Source organism: Amblyomma americanum, chromosome 10, assembly GCF_052857255.1.
Source record: "Amblyomma americanum isolate KBUSLIRL-KWMA chromosome 10, ASM5285725v1, whole genome shotgun sequence".
Taxonomy (NCBI): domain Eukaryota; kingdom Metazoa; phylum Arthropoda; class Arachnida; order Ixodida; family Ixodidae; genus Amblyomma; species Amblyomma americanum.
Window position 1 is genome coordinate 39,243,443 of NC_135506.1, and position 24,091 is coordinate 39,267,533.

At 64.6% G+C, this 24,091-nt stretch overlaps 1 protein-coding gene across 6 annotated transcripts in view; it reads left to right on the forward strand.

The window, feature by feature from the left end:
- The first annotated feature begins 23,207 nt into the window (after positions 1 to 23,207).
- The window catches only part of LOC144107951 (KH domain-containing RNA-binding protein qki.S-like), a 241,841-nt gene continuing 240,957 nt past the window's right edge, over positions 23,208 to 24,091 (forward strand). For 3 of the 6 annotated variants that reach the window (XM_077641197.1, XM_077641198.1, XM_077641199.1), the window contains exon 1: positions 23,208 to 23,768. In XM_077641197.1, coding sequence (XP_077497323.1) covers positions 23,651 to 23,768 — 118 coding nt within the window. In that variant the 5' untranslated portion in view covers positions 23,208 to 23,650. The remainder of the gene's footprint in view (positions 23,769 to 24,091) is intronic. The other 3 variants (XM_077641194.1, XM_077641195.1, XM_077641196.1) reach the window with 1 other exon arrangement.

Genomic DNA, 24,091 nt, shown 5'->3' on the forward strand with positions numbered 1-24,091 from the left:
GTAGCAGGCTGGTAGGCAGGCGCACAGGCACGCTGACAGGCAGCCACTCAAGCTTGCAGGCTGACAAGCAGGCAGGCAGGCAGGCTGGCATGCAGGCTGGCAGGTAGGCAGGCGGGCAGGCAGGTAGGCAGGCAGGAAGACAGACAGAGAAGCTGGCAGGCAGGCAGGCAGGAGGGCACACAGGCAGGCAGGCAGGAAGGCAGGCTGGCAAGCAGGCGGACAGACAGGCAGACTGGCAGGCTGGCTGGCTGGCAGGCGAGCAGGTAGACAGACAGACAGGCAGGCTGGCAGGCTGGCTGGCAGGCAGGCAGGCAAGCAGTTGTGCAGGCAGGCAGGCAGGCAGACAGGCTGGCAGGCTGAAAGGCAGGTAGGCAGGCAGACAAGCAGGCAGACAGTCAGGCAGACAGACAGGCAGGCTGGCAGGCGGAGGCAGGCAGGAAGGCAGGCTGGCAAGCAGGCGGACAGACAGGCAGACTGGCAGGCTGGCTGGCTGTCAGGCAGGCTGGCTGGCTGTCAGGCAGGCAGGTAGGCAAGCAGACAGACAAGCAGGCATACAGGCAGGCTGGCAGGCTGGCTGGCAGGCAGGCAGGCAAACAGGCGTGCAAGCAGGCAGGCAGACAGGCTGGCAGGAAGGCGGGCAGGCAGGCAGGCAGGCAGGCAGACAGGCTGGCTGGCTGGCAGGAAGGCAGGTAGGAAGGCAGACAAACAGGCAAGCTGGCAGGCATTCAGGCAGGCAGGCAGGCAGGCTGGCTGGCTGGCTGGATGGCTGGCAGGCAGGCAGGTAGGCAGGCAGGCAGGCAGGCAGGCAGGAAGGCAGGCAGGAAGGCAGGCAGGCATGTTGGCAGGCTAGTTGGCAGGCAGGCAGGCAGACAGGCGGGCAGGTAGCAGGCTGGTAGGCAGGAGCACAGGCAGGCTGATAGGCAGGCACTCAAACTTGCAGGCTGACAAGCCGGCAGGCAGGCAGGCTGGCAGGCTGGCATGCAGGCTGGCTGGCAGGCAGGCAGACAGGCAGGCTGGCTGGCAGGCTAGTTAGCAGGCAGGCAGACAGACCGGCATGCTGGCAGGCTTGTTGGCAGGCAGGCAGGCTGGCATGCAGGCTGGCTGGCAGGCAGGCAGGCAGGCAGACAGACAGGCTGGCTGGCAGGCAGGCAGACAGACAGGCAGGCTGGCAGACTGGTTGACAGGCAGGTAGTCAGGCAGACAGACAGACAAGCTGGCAGGCTAGTTGGCAGGCAGGCAGGCAGAGAGGCGGACAGACAGACAGGCAGACTAGCAGGCTGGCTGGCTGTCAGGCAGGCATGCAGGCGTGCTGGCAGGCTGGCAGGCGAGCAGGTAGACAGACAGACAGGCAGGCAGGCTGGCAGGCGGCACGCAGGCAGGCAGGCTGGCTGGCTATCACTCAGGCAGGCAGGCAGGCAGACTGGCAGGCTGGCTGGCGGGCAGGCAGGCAGGCTGGCTTGCAGGCAGGCTGGCTGGTAGGTAGGCAGACAGGCAGGCAGGCTGGCAGGCGGGCAGGCGAGCAGGCAGGCAGACAGACAGACAGGAAGTCTGGAAGGCTGACTGGCAGCCAGGCAGGTAAGCAGGCACGCAGGCAGGCAGGCAGACAGACTGGCAGGCTTAAAGGCAGACAGGCAGGCAGGCAAGAAGACAGAAAGACAGGCAAGCTGGCAGGCAGGCTGGCAGGCAGGCAGGCTGGCTGGCTGGCAGGCAGGCAGGCAGACAGGCAGGCAGGCGGGCAGGCAACCTGGCAGGCTAGTTGCTAGGCAGGCAGATAGACAGGAAGACATACAGACAGGCAAGCTGACAGGCAGGCAGGCAGGCTGGCAGGCAGACAGGCGGGCAGGCAGGCAGGCAGGCAGGCAGGAAGACAGACAGGGAAGCAGGCAGGCACTCAAGCTTGCAGGATGACAAGCAGGCAGGCAGGCAGGCTGGCATGCAGGCCGGCTGGCCGGCAACCAGACAGGCAGACAGACAGGCAGACAGATAGGCTGGCTGGCAGGCTAGTTAGCAGGCAGGCAGACAGACCGGCATACTGGCAGGCTTGTTGGCAGGCAGGCAGGCTGGCATGCAGGCTGGCTGGCAGGCAGGCAGGCAGGCAGGCTGGCAGGCAGGCAGGCAGGCAGGCAGACAGGCTGGCTGGCAGACTGGTTGGCAGGCAGGCAGGCAGGCAGACAGACCGACAAGCTGGAGGGCTAGTTGGCAGACAGGCAGACTAGCAGACTGGCTGGCTGTCAGGCAGGCATGCAGGCATGCTGGCAGGCTGACAGGCGAGCAGGTAGACAGACAGACAGGCAGGCAGGCTGGCAGGCGGCACGCAGGCAGGCAGGCTGGCTGGCTATCAGTCAGGCAGGCAGGCAGGCAGACAGGCAGGCTGGCTGGCGGGCAGGCAGGCAGGCTGGCTTGCAGGCAGGCTGGCTGGCAGGCAGGTAGACAGGCAGGCAGGCAGGCTGGCAGGCGGGCAGGCGAGCAGGCAGGCAGGCAGGCTGACTGGCAGCCAGGCAGGTAAGCAGGCACGCAGGCACGCAGGCAGGCAGGCAGACAGACTGGCAGGCTTAAAGGCAGACAGGCAGGCAGGCAAGAAGACAGAAAGACAGGCAAGCTGGCAGGCAGGCTGGCTGGCTGGCAGGCAGGCAGGCAGGCAGGCAGACAGGCAGACAGGCAGACAGGCAGGCAGGCAGGCAGGCAGGCTGGCAGGCTAGTTGGTAGGCAGGCAGGCAGACAGACAGGAAGACAAACAGACAGGCAAGCTGACAGGCAGGCAGGCAGGCTGGCAGGCAGGCAGACAGGCGGGCAGGCAGGCAGGCAGGAAGACAGACACGGAAGCTGGCAGGCAGGCAGGCAGGCAGGCAGGCTGGCTGGCTGGCTGGCTGGCTGGCTGGCTGGCTGGCTGGCTGGCTGGCTGGCTGGCTGGCTGGCTGGCTGGCAGGCAGGCAGGCAGGCAGGCAGGCAGGCTGGCTGGCTGGCTGGCATTCGAGCAGGTAGACAGACAGGCAGACAGGCAGGCTGGCAGCCTGCTGGCAGGCAGGCAGGCAAGCAGTTGTGCATGCAACCAGGCAGGCAGGCAGGCAGGCAGGCAGGCTGGCTGGCTGGCTGGCTGGCTGGCTGGCTGGCTGGCTGGCTGGCAGGCTGGCTGGCTGGCTGGCTGGCAGGCAGGCAGGCAGGCAGGCAGGCAGGCAGGCAGGCAGGCTGGCTGGCTGGCTGGCTGGCATTCGAGCAGGTAGACAGACAGGCAGACAGGCAGGCTGGCAGCCTGCTGGCAGGCAGGCAGGCAAGCAGTTGTGCATGCAGGCAGGCAGACAAGCAGGCAGATAGTCAGGCAGACAGACAGGCAGGCTGGCAGCCTGGCTGGCTGTCAGGCAAGCAGGTAGGCAAGCAGGCAGACAAGCAGGCATACAGGCAGGCTTGCTGGCAGGCAGGCAGGCAGGCTGGCGTCCAGGCAGGTTGGCTGGCAGGTAGGCAGGCAGGCAGGCAGGCAGGCGGGCAGACGACCAGGCAGGCAGACAGACAAACAGGCAGGCTGGCAGGCTGGCTGGCTGGCAGGCAGGCAAGCAGGCGTGCAGGCAGGCAGGCAGACAGGCTGGCAGGAAGGCGGGCAGGCAGGCAGGCAGGCAGACAGGCTGGCTGGCAGAAAGGCAGTTAGGAAGACAGACAAACAGGCAAGCTGGCAGGCATTCAGGCAGGCAGGCAGGCTGGCTGGCTAGCTGAATGGCTGGCAGGCAGGTAGGCAGGCAGGCAGGCAGGCAGGCATGCTGGCTGGCTAGTTCGCAGGCAGGCAATCAGGCAGACAGGCGGGAAGGTAGCAGGCTGGTAGGCAGGCGCACAGGCAGGCAAGCAGTTGTGCAGGCAGGCAGGCAGGCAGGCAGACAGGCTGGCAGGCTGAAAGGCTGGCAGGCAGGCAGACAAGCAGGCAGGCAGGCAGACAAGCAGGGAGACAGTCAGACAGACAGACAGGCAGGCTGGCAGGCGGCAGGCAGGCAGGAAGGCAGGCTGGCAAGCTGGCGGACAGACAGGCAGACTGGCAGGCTGGCTGGCTGTCAGGCAGGCAGGTAGGCAAGCAGGCAGACAAGCAGGCATACAGGCAGGCTGGCTGGCAGGCAGGCAGGCAGGCAGGCAGGCAGGCAGGCAGGCAGGCTGGCTGGCTGGCTGGCTGGCTGGCTGGCTGGCTGGCTGGCTGGCTGGCTGGCTGGCAGACAGGCGGGCAGGTAGCAGGCTGCTAGGCAGGCGTACAGGCAGGCTGACAGGCAGGCACTCAAGCTTGCAGGCTGACAAGCAGGCAGGTAGGCAGGCTGGCATGCAGGCTAGTTAGCAGGCGGGCAGACAAACCGGCATGCTGGCAGGCTTGTTGGCAGGCAGGCAGGCTGGCATGCAGGCTGGCTGGCAGGCAGGCAGGCAGTTGTGCATGCAGGCAGGCAGACAAGCAGGCAGACAGTCAGGCAGACAGACAGGCAGGCTGGCAGCCGGCAGGCAGGCAGGAAGGCAGGCTGGCAAGCAGGCGGACAGACAGGCACTCTGGCAGGCTGGCAGGCGAGCTGGTAGACAGACAGACAGACAGACAGGCAGGCTGGCAGGCTGGCTGGCAGGCAGGCAGGCAAGCAGTTGTGCAGGCAGGCAGGCAGGCAGGCAGGCAGACAGGCTGGCAGGCCGAAAGGCTGGCAGGCAGGCAGACAAGCAGGCAGGCAGGCAGACAAGCAGGCAGACAGTCAGACAGACAGACAGGCAGGCTGGCAGGCGGCAGGCAGGCAGGAAGGCAGGCTGGCAAGCTGGCGGACAGACAGGCAGACTGGCAGGCTGGCTGGCTGTCAGGCAGGCAGGTAGGCAAGCAGGCAGACAAGCAGGCATACAGGCAGGCTGGCTGGCAGGCAGGCAGGCAGGCAGGCTGGCTTCCAGGCAGGTTGGCTGGCAGGTAGACAGGCAGGCAGGCTGGCAGGCGGGCAGACACGCTGGCAGGAAGGCGGGCAGTCAGGCAGGCAGGCAGGCAGACAGGCTGGCTGGCAGGAAGGCAGGTTGGAAGACAGACAAACAGGCAAGCTGGCAGGCATTCAGGCAGGCAGGCAGGCTGGCTGGCTGGCTGGATGGCTGGCAGGCAGGTAGACAGGCAGGCAGGCAGGCTGGCAGGCGGGCAGGCGAGCAGGCAGGCAGGCAGGCTGACTGGCAGCCAGGCAGGTAAGCAGGCACGCAGGCACGCAGGCAGGCAGGCAGACAGACTGGCAGGCTTAAAGGCAGACAGGCAGGCAGGCAAGAAGACAGAAAGACAGGCAAGCTGGCAGGCAGGCTGGCTGGCTGGCAGGCAGGCAGGCAGGCAGGCAGACAGGCAGACAGGCAGACAGGCAGGCAGGCAGGCAGGCAGGCTGGCAGGCTAGTTGGTAGGCAGGCAGGCAGACAGACAGGAAGACAAACAGACAGGCAAGCTGACAGGCAGGCAGGCAGGCTGGCAGGCAGGCAGACAGGCGGGCAGGCAGGCAGGCAGGAAGACAGACACGGAAGCTGGCAGGCAGGCAGGCAGGCAGGCAGGCTGGCTGGCTGGCTGGCTGGCTGGCTGGCTGGCTGGCTGGCTGGCTGGCTGGCTGGCTGGCTGGCTGGCTGGCAGGCAGGCAGGCAGGCAGGCAGGCAGGCTGGCTGGCTGGCTGGCATTCGAGCAGGTAGACAGACAGGCAGACAGGCAGGCTGGCAGCCTGCTGGCAGGCAGGCAGGCAAGCAGTTGTGCATGCAACCAGGCAGGCAGGCAGGCAGGCAGGCAGGCTGGCTGGCTGGCTGGCTGGCTGGCTGGCTGGCTGGCTGGCTGGCAGGCTGGCTGGCTGGCTGGCTGGCAGGCAGGCAGGCAGGCAGGCAGGCAGGCAGGCAGGCAGGCTGGCTGGCTGGCTGGCTGGCATTCGAGCAGGTAGACAGACAGGCAGACAGGCAGGCTGGCAGCCTGCTGGCAGGCAGGCAGGCAAGCAGTTGTGCATGCAGGCAGGCAGACAAGCAGGCAGATAGTCAGGCAGACAGACAGGCAGGCTGGCAGCCTGGCTGGCTGTCAGGCAAGCAGGTAGGCAAGCAGGCAGACAAGCAGGCATACAGGCAGGCTTGCTGGCAGGCAGGCAGGCAGGCTGGCGTCCAGGCAGGTTGGCTGGCAGGTAGGCAGGCAGGCAGGCAGGCAGGCGGGCAGACGACCAGGCAGGCAGACAGACAAACAGGCAGGCTGGCAGGCTGGCTGGCTGGCAGGCAGGCAAGCAGGCGTGCAGGCAGGCAGGCAGACAGGCTGGCAGGAAGGCGGGCAGGCAGGCAGGCAGGCAGACAGGCTGGCTGGCAGAAAGGCAGTTAGGAAGACAGACAAACAGGCAAGCTGGCAGGCATTCAGGCAGGCAGGCAGGCTGGCTGGCTAGCTGAATGGCTGGCAGGCAGGTAGGCAGGCAGGCAGGCAGGCAGGCATGCTGGCTGGCTAGTTCGCAGGCAGGCAATCAGGCAGACAGGCGGGAAGGTAGCAGGCTGGTAGGCAGGCGCACAGGCAGGCAAGCAGTTGTGCAGGCAGGCAGGCAGGCAGGCAGGCAGACAGGCTGGCAGGCTGAAAGGCTGGCAGGCAGGCAGACAAGCAGGCAGGCAGGCAGACAAGCAGGGAGACAGTCAGACAGACAGACAGGCAGGCTGGCAGGCGGCAGGCAGGCAGGAAGGCAGGCTGGCAAGCTGGCGGACAGACAGGCAGACTGGCAGGCTGGCTGGCTGTCAGGCAGGCAGGTAGGCAAGCAGGCAGACAAGCAGGCATACAGGCAGGCTGGCTGGCAGGCAGGCAGGCAGGCAGGCAGGCAGGCAGGCAGGCAGGCTGGCTGGCTGGCTGGCTGGCTGGCTGGCTGGCTGGCTGGCTGGCTGGCTGGCAGACAGGCGGGCAGGTAGCAGGCTGCTAGGCAGGCGTACAGGCAGGCTGACAGGCAGGCACTCAAGCTTGCAGGCTGACAAGCAGGCAGGTAGGCAGGCTGGCATGCAGGCTAGTTAGCAGGCGGGCAGACAAACCGGCATGCTGGCAGGCTTGTTGGCAGGCAGGCAGGCTGGCATGCAGGCTGGCTGGCAGGCAGGCAGGCAGTTGTGCATGCAGGCAGGCAGACAAGCAGGCAGACAGTCAGGCAGACAGACAGGCAGGCTGGCAGCCGGCAGGCAGGCAGGAAGGCAGGCTGGCAAGCAGGCGGACAGACAGGCACTCTGGCAGGCTGGCAGGCGAGCTGGTAGACAGACAGACAGACAGACAGGCAGGCTGGCAGGCTGGCTGGCAGGCAGGCAGGCAAGCAGTTGTGCAGGCAGGCAGGCAGGCAGGCAGGCAGACAGGCTGGCAGGCCGAAAGGCTGGCAGGCAGGCAGACAAGCAGGCAGGCAGGCAGACAAGCAGGCAGACAGTCAGACAGACAGACAGGCAGGCTGGCAGGCGGCAGGCAGGCAGGAAGGCAGGCTGGCAAGCTGGCGGACAGACAGGCAGACTGGCAGGCTGGCTGGCTGTCAGGCAGGCAGGTAGGCAAGCAGGCAGACAAGCAGGCATACAGGCAGGCTGGCTGGCAGGCAGGCAGGCAGGCAGGCTGGCTTCCAGGCAGGTTGGCTGGCAGGTAGACAGGCAGGCAGGCTGGCAGGCGGGCAGACACGCTGGCAGGAAGGCGGGCAGTCAGGCAGGCAGGCAGGCAGACAGGCTGGCTGGCAGGAAGGCAGGTTGGAAGACAGACAAACAGGCAAGCTGGCAGGCATTCAGGCAGGCAGGCAGGCTGGCTGGCTGGCTGGATGGCTGGCAGGCAGGTAGGCAGGCAGGCAGGCAGGCAGGCATGCTGGCAGGCTAGTTGGCAGGCAGGCAGGCAGGCAGACAGGCGGGCTGGTAGCAGGCTGGTAGGCAGGCGCACAGGCAGGCTGACAGGCAGGCACTCAAGCTTGCAGACTGACAAGCAGGCAGGCAGGCAGGCTGGCATGCAGGCTGGCTGGCAGGCAGGCAGACAGACAGGCAGACAGACAGGCTGGCTGGCAGGCTAGTTGGCAGGCAGGCAGACACACCGGCATGCTGGCAGGCTTGTTGGCAGGCAGGCAGGCTGGCATGCAGGCTGGCTGGCAGGCAGGCAGGCAGGCAGGCAGACAGACAGGCTGGCTGGCAGGCAGGCAGGCAGGCAGGCAGACAGACAGGCAGGCTGGCAGACTGGTTGGCAGGCAGGTAGGCACATAGACAGACAGAAAAGCTGGCAGGCTAGTTGGCTGGCAGGCAGGCAGAGAGGCGGACATACAGACAGGCAGACTAGCAGGCTGGCTGGCTGTCAGGCAGGCAGGCAGGCATGCTGGCATGCGGGCAGGCGAGCAGGCAGGCAGACAGACAGACAGGAAGGCTGGCAGGCTGAGTTGCAGCCAGGCAGGTAAGCAGGCACGCAGGCAGGCAGGCAGACAGACTTGCAGGCTTAAAGGCAGACAGGCAGGCAGGCAAGAAGACAGAAAAACAGGCAATCTGGCAGGCAGGCTGGCAGGCAGGCAGGCTGTCTGGCTGGCTGGCTGGCTGGCTGGCTGGCTGGCTGGCTGGCTGGCAGGCAGGCAGGCAGGCAGGCAAGCAGGCAAGCAGGCAGGCAGGCAGGCAGGCAGGCAGGTAGACAGACAGACAGACAGACAGACAGACAGACAGACAGACAGGCAGGCTGGCAGCCTCCTGGCAGGCAGGCAGGCAGGCAAGCAGTTGTGCAGGCAGGCAGACAAGCAGGCAGACAGTCAGGCAGACTGGCAGGATGGCTGGCTTGCAGGCGAGCAGGCATACAGACAGACAGGCAGGCTGGCAGGCCGGCTGGCAGGCAGGCAGGCAAACAGTTGTGCAGGCAGGCAGACAGACAGGCAGGCTGGCTGGCGGGCAGGCAGGCAGGCTGGCTTGCAAGCAGGCTGGCTTGCAGGCAGGCTGGCTGGCAGGTAGGCAGACAGGCAGGCAGGCTGGCGGGCGGGCAGGCGAGCAGGCAGGCAGACAGACAGACAGGAAGGCTGACTGGCAGCTAGGCAGGTAAGAAGGCACGCAGGCAGGCAGGCAGACAGACTGGTAGGCTTAAAGGCAGACAGGCAGGCAGGCAAGAAGACAGAAAGACAGGCAAGCTGGCAGGCAGGCTGGCAGGCAGGCTGGCTGGCTGGCTGGCAGGCAGGCAGGCAGGCAGGCAGGCAGACAGACAGGCAGACAGGCAGGCAGGCAGGCAGGCTGGCAGGCTAGTTGGTAGGCAGGCAGGCAGACAGAAACGAAGACATACAGACAGGCAAGCTGACAGGCAGGCAGGCAGGCAGGAAGACAGACAGGGAAGCGGGCAGGCAGGCAGGCAGGAGGGCACACAGACAGGCAGGCTGGCAGGCTAGTTGACAGGCAGGCTGGCTGGCAAGAAGGCTGGCAGGCAGGCAGGTGGGCTGGCAGGCAGGCTGGTAGCCAGGCTGGTAGGCAGGCACACAAGCAGTCTGCTAGACAGGGGGCAAGCTGGCAGGCTGGCAGGCTGGTTGGCAGGCAGGCAGACAGGCAGGCTGGCAGGCTAGTTGGCATTCAGGCAGGCAGACAGACAGGCAGGCTGGCAGGCTGGCAGGCTGGTTCGCAGGCAGGCAGACAGGCAGACATACAGGCAGGCTGGCAGGCTAGTTGGCAGGCAGGCAGGCTGGCTGGCTGGCAGGCAGGCGGGAGGCAGACAGGTGGGCAGGCAGGTAGGCTGGTAGGGAGGCACAAAGGTAGGCTTGCAGGCAGGCAGGCAAGCTGGCAGGCTGGCAGGCAGGCAGGCATGCTGGCAGGCTGGCAGGCTAGTTGGTAGGCAGGCTGGCAGACAGACAGGAAGAGAGACAGGCAAGCTGACAGGCAGGCAGGCAGGCTGGCAGACAGACAGGCGGCCAGGCAGGCAGGCAGGCAGGCAGGAAGACAGACAGGAAAGCTGGCAGGCAGGCAGGCAGGCAGGCAGGCAGGCTGGCTGGCTGGCTGGCTGGCTGGCTGGCTGGCTGGCTGGCTGGCTGGCTGGCTGGCTGGCTGGCTGGCTGGCTGGCTGGCAGGCAGGCAGGCAGGCAGGCAGGCAGGCAGCAGGCAGGCAGGCAGGCAGGCAGGCAGGCTGGCTGGCTGGCTGGCAGGCGAGCAGGTAGACAGACAGACAGACAGACAGACAGACAGGCAGGCTGGCAGCCTGCTGGAAGGCAGGCAGGCAGACAGACAGGCAGCCTGGCAGGCGACAGGCAGGCAGGAAGGAAGGCAGGCTGGCAAGCAGGCGGACAGACAGACAGACAGGCAGGCTGGCAGGCTGGCTGCCAGGCAAGAAACAGACAAACAGGCAAGATGGCAGGCATTCAGGCAGGCAGGCAGGCTGGCTGGCTAGCTGAATGGCTGGCAGGCAGGTAGGCAGGCAGGCAGGCAGGCAGGCAGGCATGCTGGCTGGCTAGTTGGCAGGCAGGCAAGCAGGCAGACAGGCGGGAAGGTAGCAGGCTGGTAGGCAGGCGCACAGGCAGGCTGACAGGCAAGCACTCAAGCTTGCAGGCTGACAAACAGGCAGGCAGGCAGGCTGGCATGCAGGCTGGCTGGCAGGCAGGCAGCAGACAGACAGGCAGACGGATAGGCTTGCTGGCTGGCAGGCTAGTTGGCAGGCAGGCAGACACACCGGCCTGCTGGCAGGCTTGTTGGAAGGCAGGCAGGCTGGCATCCAGGCTGGCTGGCAGGCAGGCAGGCAGGCAGGCAGACAGACAGGCTGGCTGGCAGGCAGGCAGACAGACAGGCAGGCTGGCAGACTGGTTGGCAGGCAGGTAGGCAGGCAGACAGACAGACAAGCTGGCAGGCTAGTTGGCAGACAGGCAGGCAGAGAGGCGGACATACAGACAGGCAGACTAGCAGGCTGGCTGGCTGTCAGGCAGGCAGGCATGCTGGCAGGCGGGCAGGCGAGCAGGCAGGCAGACAGACAGACAGGAAGGCTGGCAGGCTGAGTGGCAGCCAGGCAGGTAAGCAGGCACGCAGGCAGGCAGGCAGACAGACTGGCAGGCTTAAAGGCAGACAGGCAGGCAGGCAAGAAGACAGAAAGACAGGCAATCGGCAGGCAGGCTGGCAGGCAGGCTGGCTGGCTGGCTGGCAGGCAGGCAGGCAGAAAGACAGGCAGGCTGGCAGGCGGCAGGCAGGCAGGAAGGCAGGCTGGCAAGCAGGCGGACCGACAGACAGGCAGGCTGGCGGGCAGGCAGGCAGGCAGGCTGGCTTGCAGGCAGGCTGGCTGGCAGGTAGGCACGCAGGCAGGCAGGCAGACAGACTGGCAGGCTTAAAGGCAGACAGGCAGGCAGGCTGGCTGGCTGGCTGGCATTCAGGCAGGCAGACAGACAGGCAGACAGGCATTCAGGCAGGCTGGCAGGCTAGTTGGTAGGCAGGCAGGCAGACAGACAGGAAGACATACAGAGAGGCAAGCTGACAGGCAGGCAGCCAGGCTGGCAGGAGGCAGGCAGGCAGGAAGACAGACAGGGAAGCTGGCAGGCAGGCAGGCAGGCAGGCAGGAGGGCACACAGACAGGCAGGCTGGCAGGCTAGTTGACAGGCAGGCAGGCAGGCAGGCTGACTGGCAATAAGGCTGGCAGGCAGGCAGGTGGGCAGGCAGGCAGGCTGGTAGCCAGGCTGGTAGGCAGGCACACAAGCAGGCTGGTAGACAGGGGGCAAGCTGGCAGGCTGGCAGGCAGTCTGGCATGCAGGCTGGCTGGCAAGCAGGCAGACAGGCAGGCTGGCAGGCTGGTTGGCAGGCAGGCAGACAGGCAGGCTGGCAGGCTAGTTGGCAGGCAGGCAGGCAGGCAGGCAGACAGACAGGCAGGCTGGCAGGCTGGCAGGCTGGTTCGCAGGCAGGCAGACAGGCAGACATACAGGCAGGCTGGCAGGCTAGTTGGCAGGCAGGCAGGCTGGCTGGCTGGCAGGCAGGCGGGCAGGCAGACAGGTGGGCAGGCAGGTAGGCTGGTAGGGAGGCACAAAGGTAGGCTTGCAGGCAGGCAGGCAAGCTGGCAGGCTGGCAGGCAGGCAGGCATGCTGGAGGGCTGGCAGGCTAGTTGGTAGGCAGGCTGGCAGACAGACAGGAAGACATACAGACAGGCAAGCTGACAGGCAGGCAGGCAGGCTGGCAGGCAGACAGGCGGCCAGGCAGGCAGGCAGGCAGGAAGACAGACAGGGAAGCTGGCAGGCAGGCAGGCAGGCAGGCAGGCAGGCTGGCTGGCTGGCTGGCTCGCTGGCTGGCTGGCTGGCTGGCTGACTGGCTGGCTGGCTGGCTGGCTGGCTGGCTGGCTGGCTGGCTGGCTGGCTGGCTGGCTGGCTGGCTGGCGGGCAGGCAGGCAGGCAGGCAGGCAGGCTGGCTGGCTGGCAGGCGAGCAGGTAGACAGACAGACAGACAGACAGGCAGGCTGGCAGCCTGCTGGAAGGCAGGCAGGCAAGCAGGTGTGCATGCAGGCAGGCAGACATGCAGGCAGACAGGCTGGCAGGCGGCAGGCAGGCAGGAAGGCAGGCTGGCAAGCAGGCGGACAGACAGGCAGACTGGCAGGCTGGCTGGCTGGCAGGCGAGCAGGTAGGCAAGCAGGCAGACAAGCAGGCATACAGGCAGGCTGGCTGGCAGGCAGGCAGGCAGGCAGGCTGGCTTCCAGGCAGGTTGGCTGGCAGGAAGATAGACAGGGAAGCTGGCAGGCAGGCAGGCAGGCAGGCAGGCTGGCTGGCTGGCTGGCTGGCTGGCTGGCTGGCTGGCTGGCTGGCTGCCTGGCTGGCTGGCTGGCTGGCTGGCGAGCAGGTAGACAGACAGACAGACAGACAGACAGACAGACAGACAGACAGACAGACAGACAGACAGACAGACAGACAGACAGACAGGCAGGCTGGCAGCCTGCTGGAAGGCAGGCAGGCAAGCAGGTGCGCATGCAGGCAGGCAGACATGCAGGCAGACAGTCAGGCTGGCAGGCGGCAGGCAGGCAGGAAGGCAGGCTGGCAAGCAGGCGAACAGACAGGCAGACTGGCAGGCTGGCTGGCTGGCAGGCGAGCAGGTAGGCAAGCAGGCAGACAAGCAGGCATACAGGCAGGCTGGCTGGCAGGCAGGCAGGCAGGCAGGAGGGCTGGCTTCCAGGCAGGTTGGCTGGCAGGTAGGCAGGCAGGCAGGCTGGCAGGCGGGCAGGCGACCAGGCAGGCAGACAGAAAAACAGGCAGGCTGGCAGGCTGGCTGGCAGGCAGGCAGGCAAGCAGGCGTGCAGGCAGGCAGGTAGGAAGAGAGACAAACAGGCAAGCTGGCAGGCATTCAGGCAGGGAGGCAGGCTGGCTGGCTGGCTGGCTGGCTGGCTGGCTGGCTGGCTGGATGGCTGGCAGGCAGGTAGGCAGGCAGGCAGGCAGGCAGGCAGGCAGGCAGGCAGGCAGGCATGCTGGCAGGCTAGTTGGCAGGCAGGCAGGCAGGCAGACAGGCGGGCAGGTAGCAGGCTGGTAGGCAGGCGCACAGGCAGGCTGACAGGCAAGCACTCAAGTTTGCAGGCTGAGAAGCAGGCAGGCAGGCAGGCTGGCTTGCAGGCAGGCTGGCTGGCAGGTAGGCAGACAGGCAGGCAGGCTGGCAGGCGGGCAGGCGAGCAGGCAGGCAGACAGACAGACAGGAAGGCTGGCAGGCTGACTGGCAGCTAGGCAGGTAAGCAGGCACGCAGGCAGGCAGACAGACTGGCAGGCTTAAAGGCAGACAGGCAGGCAGGCAAGAAGACAGAAAGACAGGCAAGCTGGCAGGCAGGCAGGCAGGTGGGCTGGCTGGCTGGCTGGCTGGCTGGCTGGCAGGCAGGCAGGCAGGCAGGCAGACAGACAGGCAGACAGGCAGGCAGGCAGGCTGGCAGGCTTGTTGGTAGGCAGGCAGGCAGACAGACAGGAAGACATACAGACAGGCAAGCTGACAGGCAGGCATGCAGGCTGGCAGACAGGCAGGCGGGCAGGCAGGCAGGCAGGCAGGAAGACAGACAGGGAAGCTGGCAGGCTAGTTGGCTGGCAGGCAGGCAGAGAGGCGGACATACAGACAGGTAGACTAGCAGGCTGGCTGGCTGTCAGGCAGGCAGGCAGGCATGCTGGCATGCGGGCAGGCGAGCAGGCAGGCAGACAGACAGACAGGAAGGCTGGCAGGCTGAGTGGCAGCCAGGCAGGTAAGCAGGCACGCAGGCAGGCAGGCAGACAGACTTGCAGGCTTAAAGGCAGACAGGCAGGCAGGCAAGAAGACAGAAAGACAGGCAATCTGGCAGGCAGGCTGGCAGGCAGACTGGCAGGCTGGCTGGCTGGCAGGCGAGCAGGCATACAGACAGACAGGCAGGCTGGCAGGCCGGCTGGCAGGCAGGCAGGCAAACAGTTGTGCAGGCAGGCAGGCAGACAGACAGGCAGGCTGGCTGGCGGGCAGGCAGGCAGGCTGGCTTGCAGGCAGGCTGGCTGGCAGGTAGGCAGACAGGCAGGCAGGCTGGCGGGCGGGCAGGCGAGCAGGCAGGCAGACAGACAGACAGGAAGGCTGGCAGGCTGACTGGCAGCTAGGCAGGTAACAAGGCACGCAGGCAGGCAGGCAGACAGACTGGTAGGCTTAAAGGCAGACAGGCAGGCAGGCAAGAAGACAGAAAGACAGGCAAGCTGGCAGGCAGGCTGGCAGGCAGGCTGGCTGGCTGGCTGGCAGGCAGGCAGGCAGGCAGGCAGGCAGACAGACAGGCAGACAGGCAGGCAGGCAGGCTGGCAGGCTAGTTGGTAGGCAGGCAGGCAGACAGACAGGAAGACATACAGACAGGCAAGCTGACAGGCAGGCAGGCAGGCTGGCAGGCAGGCAGGCAGGCGGGCAGGCAGGCAGGCAGGCAGGAAGACAGACAGGGAAGCTGGCAGGCAGGCAGGCAGGAGGGCACACAGACAGGCAGGCTGGCAGGCTAGTTGACAGGCAGGCAGGCAGGCAGGCTGGCTGGCAAGAAGGCTGGCAGGCAGGCAGGTGGGCCGGCAGGCAGGCTGGTAGCCAGGCTGGTAGGCAGGCACACAAGCAGTCTGGTAGACAGGGGCAAGCTGGCAGGCTGGCAGCCTGGTTGGCAGGCAAGCAGACAGGCAGGCTGGCAGGCTAGTTGGCCGGCAGGCAGGCAGGCAGGCAGGAGGGCACACAGACAGGCAGGCAGGCAGGCAGGCAGGCATTCAGGCAGGAAGACAGACAGGGAAGCGGGCAGGCAGGCAGGCAGGAGGGCACACAGACAGGCAGGCTGGCAGGCTAGTTGACAGGCAGGCAGGCAGGCTAGCTGGCAAGAAGGCTGGCAGGCAGGCAGGTGGGCTGGCAGGCAGGCTGGTAGCCAGGCTGGTAGGCAGGCACACAAGCAGTCTGGTAGACAGGGGGCAAGCTGGCAGGCTGGCAGGCTGATTGGCAGGCAGGCAGACAGGCAGGCTGGCAGGCTAGTTGGCAGGCAGGCAGGCAGACATACAGGCAGGCTGGCAGGCTAGTTGGCAGGCAGGCAGGCTGGCTGGCTGGCAGGCAGGCGGGCAGGCAGACAGGTGGGCAGGCAGGTAGGCTGGTAGGGAGGCACAAAGGTAGGCTTGCAGGCAGGCAAGCTGGCAGGCTGGCAGGCAGGCAGGCATGCTGGCAGGCTAGTTGGTAGGCAGGCTGTCAGACAGACAGGAAGACATACAGACAGGCAAGCTGACAGGCAGGCAGGCAGGCTGGCAGGCAGACAGGCGGCCAAGCAGGCAGGCAGGCAGGAAGACAGACAGGGAAGCTGGCAGGCAGGCAGGCAGGCAGGCTGGCTGGCTGGCTGGCTGGCTGGCTGGCTGGCTGGCTGGCTGGCTGGCTGGCTGGCAGGCTGGCTGGCTGGCAGGCAGCAGGCAGGCAGGCAGGCAGGCAGGCAGGCTGGCTGGCTGGCTGGCAGGCGAGCAGGCAGACAGACAGACAGACAGACAGACAGACAGACAGACAGACAGACAGACAGACAGAGAGACAGACAGACAGACAGACAGACAGGCAGACAGACAGACAGACAGGCAGGCTGGCAGCCTGCTGGAAGGCAGGCAGGCAGACAAACAGGCAGGCTGGCAGGCGGCAGGCAGGCAGGCAGGAAGGCAGGCTGGCAAGCAGGCGGACAGACAGACAGACAGGCAGGCTGGCAGGCTGGCTGCCAGGCAAGCAGGCAAGCAGTTGTGCAGGCAGGCAGGCAGGCAGGCAGGCAGACAGGCAGGCTGGCTGGCGGGCAGGCACATAGGCAGGTAGACTGGCTTGCAGGCAGGCTGGCTTGCAGGCAGGCTGGCTGGCAAGTAGGCAGGCAGGCAGGCAGGCTGGCAGGCAGACAGACAGACAGGAAGGCTGGCAGGCTGCCTGGCAGCTAGGCAGGTAAGCAGGCACGCAGGCAGGCAGACAGACTGGCAGGCTTAAAGGCAGACAGGCAGGCAGGCAAGAAGACAGAAAGACAGGCAAGCTGGCAGGCAGGCTGGCAGGCAGGCAGGCAGACAGACAGGCAGACAGGCAGGCAGGCAGGCTGGCAGGAGGCAGGCAGGCAGGAAGACAGACAGGGAAGCTGGCAGGCAGACAGGCAGGAGGGCACACAGACAGGCAGGCTGGCAGGCTAGTTGACAGGCAGGCATTCAGGCAGGCTGACTGACAAGAAGGCTGGCAGGCAGGCAGGTGGGCAGGCAGGCAGGCAGGCTGGTAGCCAGGCTGGTAGGCAGGCACACAAGCAGGCTGGTAGACAGGGGGTAAGCTGGCAGGCTGCAGGCAGTCTGGCATGCAGGCTGGCTGGCAAGCAGGCAGGCAGGCAGTCTGGCATGCAGGCTGGCTGGCAAGCAGGTAGGCAGGCAGGCTGGCATGCAGGCTGGCTGGCAGGCAGGCAGACAGACAGGCAGACGGACAGGCTGGCTGGCTGGCAGGCTAGTTGGCAGGCAGGCAGACACACCGGCATGCTGGCAGGCTTGTTGGAAGGCAGGCAGGCTGGCATGCAGGCTGGCTGGCAGGCAGGCAGGCAGACAGACAGGCTGGCTGGCAGGCAGGCAGACAGACAGGCAGGCTGGCAGACTGGTTGGCAGGCAGGTAGGCAGGCAGACAGACAGACAAGCTGGCAGGCTAGTTGGCAGGCAGGCAGGCAGAGAGGCGGACATACAGACAGGCAGACTAGCAGGCTGGCTGGCTGTCAGGCAGGCAGGCATGCTGGCAGGCGGGCAGGCGAGCAGGCAGGCAGACAGACAGACAGGAAGGCTGGCAGGCTAGTTGGCAGGCAGGCAGGCAGAGAGGCGGACATACAGACAGGCAGGCAGGCAAGAAGACAGAAAGACAGGCAATCGGCAGGCAGGCTGGCAGGCAGGCTGGCTGGCTGGCTGGCAGGCAGGCAGGCAGGCAGGCAGGCAGGCAGGCAAACAGACAGACAGGCAGGCTGGCAGGCGGCAGGCAGGCAGGTAGGCAGGCTGGCAAGCAGGCGGACCGACAGACAGACAGGCAGGCTGGCAGGCTGGCTGCCAGGCAGGCAGGCAAGCAGTTGTGCAGGCAGGCAGGCAGGCAGGCAGGCAGACAGGCAGGCAGGCTGGCTGGCGGGCAATCAGGCAGGCAGGCAGGCTTGCTTGCAGGCTGGCTTGCAGGCAGGCTGGCTGGCAGGTAGGCAGACAGGCAGGCAGGCTGGCAGACGGGCAGGCGAGCAGGCAGGCAGACAGACAGACAGGAAGGCTGGCAGGCTGACTGGCAGCAAGGCAGGTAAGCAGGCACGCAGGCAGTTAGGCAGACAGACTGGCAGGCTTGAAGGCAGACAGGCAGGCAGGCTGGCTGGCTGGCTGGCTGGCAGGCAGGCAGGCAGACAGACAGACAGGCAAACAGGCAGGCAGGCAGCCTGGCAGGCTGGCAGGCTAGTTGGTAGGCAGGCAGGCAGACAGACAGGAAGACATACAGAGAGGCAAGCTGACAGGCAGGCAGGCAGGCTGGTAGGAGGCAGGCAGGCAGGAAGACAGACAGGGAAGCTGGCAGGCAGGCAGGAGGGCACACAGACAGGCAGGCTGGCAGGCTAGTTGACAGGCAGGCAGGCAGGCTGACTGGCAAGAAGGCTGGCAGGCAGGCAGGTGGGCAGGCAGGCAGGCTGGTAGCCAGGCTGGTAGGCAGGCACACAAGCAGGCTGGTAGACAGGGGGCAAGCTGGCAGGCTGGCAGGCAGTCTGGCATGCAGGCTGGCTGGCAAGCAGGCAGACAGGCAGGCTGGCAGGCTGGTTGGCAGGCAGGCAGACAGGCAGGCTGGCAGGCTAGTTGGCAGGCAGGCAGGCAGGCAGACAGGCAGACTGGCAGGCTGGCAGGCTGGTTCGCAGGCAGGCAGACATACAGGCAGGCTGGCAGGCTAGTTGGCAGGCAGGCAGGCTGGCTGGCTGGCAGGCAGACGGGCAGGCAGACAGGTGGGCAGGCAGGTAGGCTGGTAGGGAGGCACAAAGGTAGGCTTGCAGGCAGGCAGGCAAGCTGGCAGGCTGGCAGGCAGGCAGGCATGCTGGCAGGCTGGCAGGCTAGTTGGTAGGCAGGCTGGCAGACAGACAGGAAGACATACAGACAGGCAAGCTGACAGGCAGGCAGGCAGGCTGGCAGGCAGACAGGCGGCCAGGCAGGCAGGCAGGCAGGCAGGAAGACAGACAGGGAAGCTGGCAGGCAGGCAGGCAGGCAGGCAGGCTGGCTGGCTGGCTGGCTGGCTGGCTGGCTGGCTGGCTGGCTGGCTGGCTGGCTGGCTGGCTGGCTGGCTGACTGACTGGCTGGCTGGATGGCTGGCTGGCTGGCTGGCTGGCTGGCTGGCTGGCTGGCTGGCTGGCTGGCTGGCAGGCAGGCAGGCAGGCAGGCTGGCTGGCTGGCTGGCAGGCGAGCAGGTAGACAGACAGACAGACAGACAGACAGACAGACAGACAGACAGACAGACAGACAGACAGACAGACAGACAGACAGACAGACAGACAGACAGACAGACAGACAGACAGACAGGCTGGCAGCCTGCTGGAAGGCAGGCAGGCAAGCAGGTGCGCATGCAGGCTGGCAAGCAGGCGGACAGACAGGCAGACTGGCAGGCTGGCTGGCTGGCAGGCGAGCAGGTAGGCAAGCAGGCAGACAAGCAGGCATACAGGCAGGCTGGCTGGCAGGCAGGCAGGCAGGCAGGCAGGCTGGCTTCCAGGCAGGTTGGCTGGCAGGTAGGCAGGCAGGCAGGCTGGCAGGCGGGCAGGCGACCAGGCAGGCAGACAGAAAAACAGGCAGACTGGCAGGCTCGCTGGCAGGCAGGCAGGCAAGCAGGCGTGCAGGCAGGCAGGTAGGAAGACAGACAAACAGGCAAGCTGGCAGGCATTCAGGCAGGGAGGCAGGCTGGCTGGCTGGCTGGCAGGCGAGCAGGTAGACAGACAGAAAGACAGACAGGCAGGCTGGCAGCCTGCTGGCAGGCAGGCAGGCAAGCAGTTGTGCATGCAGGCAGGCAGACAAGCAGGCAGACAGTCAGGCAGACAGACAGGCAGGCTTGCAGGCGGCAGGCAGGCAGGAAGGCAGGCTGGCAAGCAGGCGGACAGACAGGCAGACTGGCAGGCTGGCTGGCTGTCAGGCAGGCAGGTATGCAAGCAGGCAGACAAGCAGGCATACAGGCAGGCTGGCTGGCAGGCAGGCAGGCAGGCTGGCTTCCAGGCAGGTTGGCTGGCAGGTAGGCAGGCAGGCAAGCTGGCAGGCGGGCAGACGACCAGGCAGGCAGACAGACAAACAGGCCGGCTGGCAGGCTGGCTGGCTGGCAGGCAGGCAAGCAGGCGTGCAGGCAGGCAGGCAGACAGGCTGGCAGGAAGGCGGGCAGGCAGGCAGGCAGGCAGGCAGACAGGCTGGCTGGCAGGAAGGCAGGTAGGAAGATAGACAAACAGGCAAGCTGGCAGGCATTCAGGCAGGCAGGCAGGCTGGCTGGCTGGCTGGCTGGATGGATGGCTGGCAGGCAGGTAGGCAGGCAGGCAGGCAGGCAGGCAGGCAGGCATGCTGGCAGGCTAGTTGGCAGGAAGGCAGGCAGACAGGCGGGCAGGTAGCAGTCTGGTAGGCAGGCGCACAGGCAGGCTGACAGGCAAGCACTCAAGCTTGCAGGCTGACAAGCAGGCAGGCAGGCAGGCTGGCATGCAGGCTGGCTGGCAGGCAGGCAGACAGACAGGCAGACGGACAGGCTGGCTGGCTGGCAGGCTAGTTGGCAGGCAGGCAGACACACCTGCATGCTGGCAGGCTTGTTGGAAGGCAGGCAGGCTGGCATGCAGGCTGGCTGGCAGGCAGGCAGGCAGGCAGGCAGGCAGGCAGGCAGGCAGACAGACAGGCTGGCTGGCAGGTAGGCAGACAGACAGGCTGGCTGGCAGACTGGTTGGCAGGCAGGTAGGCAGGCAGACAGACAGACAAGCTGGCAGGCTAGTTGGCAGGCAGGCAGGCAGGCAGAGAGGCGGACATACAGACACGCAGACTAGCAGGCTGGCTGGCTATCAGGCAGGCAGGCAGGCATGCTGGCAGGCGGGCAGGCGAGCAGGCAGGCAGACAGACAGACAGGAAGGCTGGCAGGCTGAGTGGCAGCCAGGCAGGTAAGCAGGCACGCAGGCAGGCAGGCAGACAGACTGGCAGGCTTAAAGGCAGACAGGCAGGCAGGCAAGAAGACAGAAAGACAGGCAATCGGCAGGCAGGCTGGCAGGCAGGTGGCTGGCTGGCTGGCAGGCTGGCAGGCAGGCAGGCAGGCAGACAGACAGGCAGGCTGGCAGGCGGCAGGCAGGCAGGAAGGCAGGCTGGCAAGCAGGCGGACAGACAGACAGACAGGCAGGCTGGCAGGCTGGCTGCCAGGCAGGCAGGCAAGCAGTTGTGCAGGCATGCTGGCAGGCTAGCAGGCTAGTTGGCAGGCAGGCAGGCAGGCTGGTTGGCAGGCAGGCTGGCAGGCAGGCAGGCAGGCAGGCAGACAGGCGGGCAGGCAGGCAGGCAGACATGCAGGTAGGCAGACAGACAGGCAGGCAGGCAGGCAGGCAGGCTGGCTGGCTGGCTGGCTGGCTGGCTGGCTGGCTGGCTGGCTGGCTGGCTGGCTGGCTGGCTGGCTGACTGGCTGGCTGGCTGGCGGGCTGGCTGGCTGGCTGGCTGGCTGGCTGGCTGGCTGGCTGGCTGGCTGGCTGGCTGGCTGGCTTGCAGGCAGGCAGGCAGGCAGGCAGGCTGGCTGGCTGGCAGGCAGGCAGGCTGGCTGGCTGGCAGGCGAGCAGGTAGACAGACAGACAGACAGACAGACCGGCAGGCTGGCAGGCAGGCAGGCAAGCAGTTGTGCAGTCAGGCAGGCAGACAAGCAGGCAGACAGTCAGGCAGACAGACAGGCAGGCTGGCAGGCAGCAGGCAGGCAGGAAGGCAGGCTGGCAAGCAGGCGGACAGACAGGCAGACTGGCAGGCTGGCTGGCTGGCAGGCGAGCAGGTAGACAGACAGACAGACAGACAGACAGACAGACAGGCAGGCTGGCAGGCTGGCTGGCAGGTAGGCAGGCAGGCAAGCATTTCTGCAGGCAGGCAGGCAGGCAGGCAGGCAGGCAGGCAGACAGGCTGGCAGGATGAAAGGCAGGCAGGCAGGCAGACAAGCAGGCAGGCAGGCAGACAAGCAGGCAGACAGTCAGGCAGACAGAGGCAGGCTTGCAGGCGGCAGGCAGGCAGGAAGGCAGGCTGGCAAGCAGGCGGACAGACAGGCAGGCTGGCTGGCTGGCTGGCTGGCTGGCTGGCTGGCTGGCTGGCTGGCTGGCTGGCGGGAAAAGTCAATACCTTGTTACTGAATTCTTGTCGCTTGTGCGCGCATATAAATGGGAAGTGTTTTAAATAATCATGTTCACTAAGTTGTTATGACCAGGAACAAAACTATGAAGTGTGAGTAGTTACATATATAGAAAGAAAGGGCCAGCCGGGACTTCGTGCCGCACACTAGGATGTGAACTATGTGTGTATTTTCATGTCTGCTGTTGTATTGCTGCAAATTTAATGTAAATTGTTCTCAATTATGTTCTGTCCTATTTCTTTCTCTGCTGCCTGCCTTCACCTATCACTTATCTGTATGCCAAATATTTCTGTCGGCCGCCAGGATGTAAACGAATGCAAGTCTTTTCAAGTTAGAACCCTCTAAATTCATCGACTCAATATTCCACAACATTGAGAGGCTAAGTAAAACATGGATCAAATTGGGGCAACATAGCATGGTAGGCGAGATGGTATTGCATCTTAAGGAACGAAACAGCGCAACTAAAACTAAGGACCAGAAAAACAGATAAACGAACACACGCTGACTTACAACTGACTGTTTTAATCGGAAAATCACAAATAAATGAACTCTAATCGTGCGTCACAGCCTCACGTCATCATTACAAACTTACTATCCTAAAAAGAAGAAAGGAAAATACCAAAGGAACAGAGTGGGAGCCTGTAGGTGCTTACGATAAAGAAAAAATTGGTGTTTGCTGTTCTTCTTTTCAGGTTAGTAAGTTTGTGATGATGACGTGAGGCTGTGAAGCAGCGATCAGAGATTATTTATATTTGGTTTTCCGATTAAAAAAGTCAGCTGTAAGTCAGCACGTGTTCGTGTATCTCTTTTTCTGGTCCTTCGTTTTTGTTGCGCTATTTCGTTCCATAAAATAGATTGGTTTTGCATCGTTCTAATAACATAATTATTTAATTAGTTTAAGAACATTAACGCACGTGCGCAGAAATAAAGACGACGGCCATTTTGGATGTACAGAAGAGACGCCTATGAAGCTTTGAAGGATATCCCTGTGTTTTTCGGGTCTCTGTTGAGTGAATTTGGATACGAGTAGGTCCCGCAGAACCTTTTGGACATATCCTCAAAAAACGAAGCCATAAATTTGGTGGCCCTCTAAACGAACGTCCGCCAAGTAAGGGTGTACGTTCCTGTAATGGTGCAAATATGAAAACGTCATAACAGAACGGCGCTGACATTTAACATACCTAAAAAATCTGCGTATTTCTTATGCACGCCTCTTCCTTCCTGCTTCGCGTTATTCCATTTGAAAATGTACTAGAATGAAGTCGCCTTTGTCTTCCACTGCAGAACCTTAGCGGATGCTGAGCACTTCCGTGAGGGCCCACAAGGAGCACTCCTAAATGTCAGACTTACCAATTCCGAAAACCTCTCTGGACTTATGGACGACCATCCTCTCACTTTTTTGGTAGCACGTGCAGCTACGGGCCGTTTCGAATATCGCGCTCTTGTGCCCTACTTCTCCGACCGGCCGCTTTAGCTTGGGAGAGGCGCTGCCATCGCTTTGTGCCCCGCGGCGCCATCTCGCGATTATTTCGCGCGCATCGTCTGGCGAGTTTTCGCCTGTGCGCTCGGCCGCGCTCAGTGTCGTCTGCTACTGCTGCGTGTTGCCGCCTCCTCACCCGGCGCTCTTGCGAAGCACTTCGGCGGTGCGTTGCGTTCGTCGGCGGACGCGGCGGCGGCGTCCTCACAAGACGACGCCGAGCCCTTCTTATCTTATCTAATCTCGCGCGCATAAGAAAACTGCCGCGCTGAACCTTTTTCTGGCCGAGTGTGAGTTGAGCATTTGACAACACACCGTGCACTGCGCGTTGCTTCGACGGCCTCTCATCGGCTTCCGTGGAAGGATTACACTAGCGGTTCCCGAGAGTGGTTGGTGGTGGGCTGAAGGGTACCGGGAGTCTTGTGCGTGCTGCAACCGTACCTCTGCAGCGGTGCACCTGCCCGCCGATCATTGCTACCGTGAAGTTGTGATCCCCGTTCAGCAATCGCCGTCATGGCAGCTGGAAGTTTCGGCAAGCCGCCGCAGCCTGTGGATAGCCGGGCTTACCTGGCCGAGCTGATGAACGAACGGGAGAAGCTCTCCGGGCACGCCGCGCGTCTCGTGGATCAAGGTGAGCACCGTCTCTCCACCTTACGTCGGCATCACGTGGATAACAACGAAGAGCGGAATGGAGTTGAGCAACGACCATGTTGTTGAGGGCCTGTTTTCCTTGAGCATCGCCGTAGCGCAGGGATGCTCGATCTCTTTTAGGATGCCGTAGCGTCGACCGAACTAGCTTACCGACGTTTTTTTGGCGCGAGGAAAAAATCCTGTCTTCTCATGAAGGAAAAGCAAAACATTTTGTCCACAGCACGAAAAGAAAGAAGACTTATGAAATACATTGAGCAAGAATGTATTAATTGTTTGCCAGCGCCTGCATAGTAGTCATCGCAT